Source organism: Octopus bimaculoides, chromosome 8, assembly GCF_001194135.2.
Source record: "Octopus bimaculoides isolate UCB-OBI-ISO-001 chromosome 8, ASM119413v2, whole genome shotgun sequence".
NCBI classification, from domain to species: Eukaryota; Metazoa; Mollusca; class Cephalopoda; order Octopoda; family Octopodidae; genus Octopus; species Octopus bimaculoides.
Genome location: NC_068988.1, coordinates 8,868,919 through 8,873,899, shown reverse-complemented (window position 1 = coordinate 8,873,899; position 4,981 = coordinate 8,868,919). Strand labels below are relative to the sequence as shown.

Genomic DNA, 4,981 nt, shown 5'->3' with positions numbered 1-4,981 from the left:
TTTTTTTTTTTTTTTTTTTTCTTGCCTATATTCAAAACCAAATTTGCAATTTTTTTTTTGTTTTGTTTTTACAGAATCTAATCAGCCGAACTGCTGAAGATGACCAGATGCAAAACGACGCCTACATCTATCAGGGAAGTGGTGCCAGCATGAATACGTATCGTGATGATGAGGACTTCTTTGCTGGATCTGGTAGTGGCAGTGGTTACACCCCCAAAAATGGTAAGCCTTTTATTTTTTCTTTGTTATTTTCACCCAATACACTTTTATATCATCATCATCAGCCTCTTTACAACTATCATCATCATCACCATCCCCATCACCATTATTATTATTAAGGCAGCGAGCTGGCAGAATATCACTAGCATGCTGGGCAAAATTCTTAGCTGTATTTTGTCCATCTTTACGTTCTGATTTCAAATTCTGCTCTGGCCAACCTTCCCTTCCCTTTCATCTTTTCAGAGTTCATCAGATAAGGCACCTGTCAAGTACTGGAGGGATCGATATCAACTTTCCCCTTCCCCTCAAAATTGCTGGTGTTGTACTTAAATTACAGGCTGTTATTATCCTTCCCACAATCATCATCACCATCCCACCCAACTACAATATTACTAAATTTCTTTACTCCCATCTTTATTGATCTTGTTTAGCCAGCTTCCTTCATCCTCGATATCATCATCATCACCAACATCATCATCATCATCATCAGTGCACCAATGATACTCATTCTTTCCCCCCCCCAACCAACCAATCCCCATCACCACACTTTGCTATATATTCATCTCATCATCGTCGTTGCCATCATAATCATTCTCTTTTTCTTCGTTATATTATCGTTAATTACAAACCCATTATCTCTACTGCCTTCTTAATTTGCCTCCTCCTCCTCCTTCATCTAAGCCATCATCATCATGACATTTCTGATGCAAGTGTCAGAATCTATGTCAAAGTGATAGAAGCCTGTCATGCCTCACACATATACACACATCCATACATACACACACACATACACTAGGTTACTCGTACACATGCACACACACACACACATACACAGAGGCCCATGCATCTGCACATGCATACACACGTCCACACACACACATATACATACCAGTACATAGAATGCCCAATACTCCATACACTGGTTTACTTACACACATACACGCACACACTGGTCCTCATAATTTTCAGCTTACTCACACATATATACTCACATACTGCCCCCTCCCCATTCACACTCGTACACCTTCACACACACCATTCTCACATATACATATGGCGAGCTGGCAGAAACGTTAGCACACCAGACGAAATGCTTAGCGGTATTTCGTCTGTCTTTACGTTCTGAGTTCAAATTCCGCCAGGGCCAGCTTTGCCTTTCATCCCAGTTGTGTACTGGAGTTGATCTAATCGACTGGCACCCTCCTCAAAAATTTCAGGCCTTGTGTCTAGAGTAGAAAAGAATATACGTATGCATTTGCACACCTTAGTTCGTTGGAGGGGATGTCACCATTATCATTACTATTATTATTACCTCCCTTTCATTTAACCACTTTTTTCTGGTCATCTCATCCTGCTGGACTGTTGAACTCTGCATCTTTTTTCCTCCTCTTCCTTTTTGTCAAAGAGCAAAATAGTCAAACCATAAATGACTTTTCTATTTTTCCCGAGCCTTAAACTAATACACCAGCTTGTTGTCCCTACACTTGTCTTCGTCTTTTGTTTCCTGTAAATTTGAACTATATGTGTGTGTGTGTGTGTGTGTGTGAGAGAGTTTGGAGGGATATGTTATACAAGTGGATACCATAGTGGCTTCCAGTTATGTTAGAAACCTTGCCAAAGTGTATTGGGTGCTTCCATATATATATGTTCTTGTCAAGCTGTCCAACTCATGCCAGCATGGAAAATGGACGTTAAATGTTGATGATGATGATGATGATCTATACATATGTTTTTTATTACGTTTCATTTCTGAATATATATACAGTGCACTCGTGTTGACGTGTAAAGAACATTTTTTGAACGTTGGGCCTCATAGAGGCAAAGTGGCTGAGTTCCTCTTGAGCATTGGGCCTCATAGAGGCAAAGTGGCCAAGTCACTTTTGAGTGTTGGGCTTCACGGAGGCAATGATCAATACCTTTGGCATTATGTCATGCTGGAGAAGGAGACCCATCAAGCCAATCAGAATCACAGTCATGGCGGATATCGGTGTCACGCAAATTGGCAATGAGATATCAACCGCTTGTAGTTTTCCGCCCTGGAATGTGACAGAAGCTGTTCCCTGCACATTTTCAGTGTTTATTGCCCCTGAGCATTTGCCACACGCAAAAACTATCTTCCCAATTAGCCTTCTTTGATATTGTTGCACCAATTATGTGTCCATAGCTTACACTGGGTACATCTTATGGAGTTTCTACCTATGCCTTATCTACAGATCAAGCAGGGCCATCTACCTGAAGGGATCTGTGGTTTGTCTGCCTTCTATTTATTAAGACTTTGTTTTTTTGCTTAATGATGATTATGATGACGATGACAACGACAACGATGATGATGATGATTTAATATATATATATATATATGTGTATATAATATGCTTTTTATTTTCCTTTTGCAGTGCATCCTGATAGCTCAGCCAGTGATGGTTTCACCATAGACAGCACCCCTAGCACAAATCAGTTCGCACCCAAGCCTAATGGTAACTCTTCTGCTAGAAGTTTGTATACAGCCACTCGCCACCACTGTCTGGCATTTGCTCTTGCAATCATGATGCTCGCCGTTTCGTATGGCAGTGGAACTAGTTATCTCTTCAGCTGAACTTTGGTATTGCTCTCTCTCTCTGTATGTGAGACAATTACATAACTGACATCATGATCACATAAACAACAACAACAACAACAACAACAACAATAATAACTATTATTTTCAGCAACTACGAAAAAAAAAATTTTAAAAATGTTAAAAAAAAAGAAAAAAAATCATTAAAAAAATTATTTAGTTGGCCACCGTCAAACAAAACCACAGATGGCATTTTTCTACCACAAACTAACTATTATTACTAGATTATTATTATTATTATTATTATTATTATTATTATTATTAACGTTATCATTATTCTTATTACGATTCTGAAATATTAAAATATACATGACGAATACAATCTTTTTTTTTTTTTTTTTGATAACAACAATAGCGGAAAATTCTGGTCATCCTTATTTTATATTATTATTATTATTATTATTATTATTATTATTATTATTATCATCAATATATTATGGCGACAGGCTGGCAGAATTGTCTTAGAAGCATAGCATTTCTGCCAGTTTTTTTTTATGCTCTGAATTCAAACACCGCCAAGGTCAACTTTGCCTTTCATCCTTTCGAGGTCGATAAAGTAAGTACCAGTCATACACTGGGGTTCATGGAATTGACTTGCCCCCTCCTTTCTCCACCCCCACCCCCACAAGAAAAATAAATTGCTGGCCTTGTGCCAAAATTAGAAAGAATAACTATCAATAAGGCAGAAAGCTGACAGAATTGTTACCACATTTGATGAAATTCTTAGCAGCATTTCTTCCAGCTATATATTCTGAGTTCAAATTCCACCGAGGTCGACTTTGCCTTTTGTCCTTTCGGGGTCGATAAATTAAGTACCAGCTGCATACTGGGGATTGATGTAATCGACTTACTCCCTCTCCAAATATTGCTGGCATTGTGCTAAAATTTTGAAACCATTTTTATTCAGGCAGTGGAATGGTAGAAACGTTAACATGTCAGATAAAATGCTCAGTAGCATTTCTTATGGCTCGTTATGTTCTGAGTTCAAATTCCACCGAGGTTGACTTTGCCTTTCGCCATTTCAAGGATCAATAAAATAAAGTACCAGTGATGTACTGGGGTTGATTGCAATCGACTAACACCCCTTCCCCTGAGAATTGCTGGCCTTGTGCCAAAAAAAATTAAAATCAATATTACTGTTGTTATTATTATTATTATCATTATTATTATTAATATTATTATTATTATTATTATTATTATTATTATTATGACTACTACTGCTACTACTACTACTATTGATTACTATAATTATAAAACTATTATTCTCATCGAATTTTGAAAGGAATTATGAGTTTTTTTGTATTTTTTTTAAGATTGTGTGACAATGAAGGCATTGAGACAAAATAAAATGAAATAAAATAAAACAAACTCATGTAAAGAAAAAAAAAGAAACTACAAAAATTACAGCAAAGAAACAAACAAATAAACATTGTCTCAGGTTTTGACATATTCCTAATGACATGTTTTAATTAATACAACTAATTAATAGGCCCTTGGCTGGCTATTTTTCACCTTCATTGTTCAACATGGCTTGTTCTTTCATTTATATATTCTCTTTGACATTAAACGTATCTTGATGTATGTGCACAAGTGTGTGTGTATGCAAGTGTGAATCGTGTGTGCATGTATGCATTGCATGTATGCATCTTTGTGCATTTTTACACATGAGTGTTGGTTTTTCTTTTTTTTTTTCGGTGAGTCCATGAATGTATGTATGTGTGTGCGTGAGTGTGAGTGTGTGTGTGTGTGTGTGTGTGGTCTTTGTTCCCTTTCGTAAACCAATGACAGTATAAGGACTTACCACCACCAGATCACATCAGGGAATGCTGTCCCAAAATAAGTGCACTGCGACAACATGGAAGTAATGTTATATAGTAAATTGGAAAAAAAAATATATATATATATATAATAATAATAATGATAAAAAAGTATCAAAAATTTTTTTAAAAAACTGTAACAAGCAACAACTACAACAACAATAAGAGATCAAAGGAAAAATATATAATTTAATAATTGATACGTTTGTTTGAACTATGATTGTGTTTAATATATGTATATATATATACACATATGTATATATATATGTATATTTATATATATGTATATGTATATATACAAATTTATATATATATTCATATATATAAACAT

At 35.9% G+C, this 4,981-nt stretch overlaps 1 protein-coding gene across 1 annotated transcript in view; it reads left to right on the top strand.

Annotated features, from left to right (window-relative positions):
• The window catches only part of LOC106872474 (glypican-3), a 363,469-nt gene extending 358,727 nt beyond the window's left edge, over window positions 1–4,742 (top strand). Inside the window, exons 6-7 of the mRNA XM_014919487.2 lie at window positions 75–222; window positions 2,613–4,742. Coding sequence (XP_014774973.1) covers window positions 75–222; window positions 2,613–2,812 — 348 coding nt within the window. The 3' untranslated portion in view covers window positions 2,813–4,742. The remainder of the gene's footprint in view (window positions 1–74; window positions 223–2,612) is intronic.
• The last annotated feature ends 239 nt before the right edge of the window (window positions 4,743–4,981 follow it).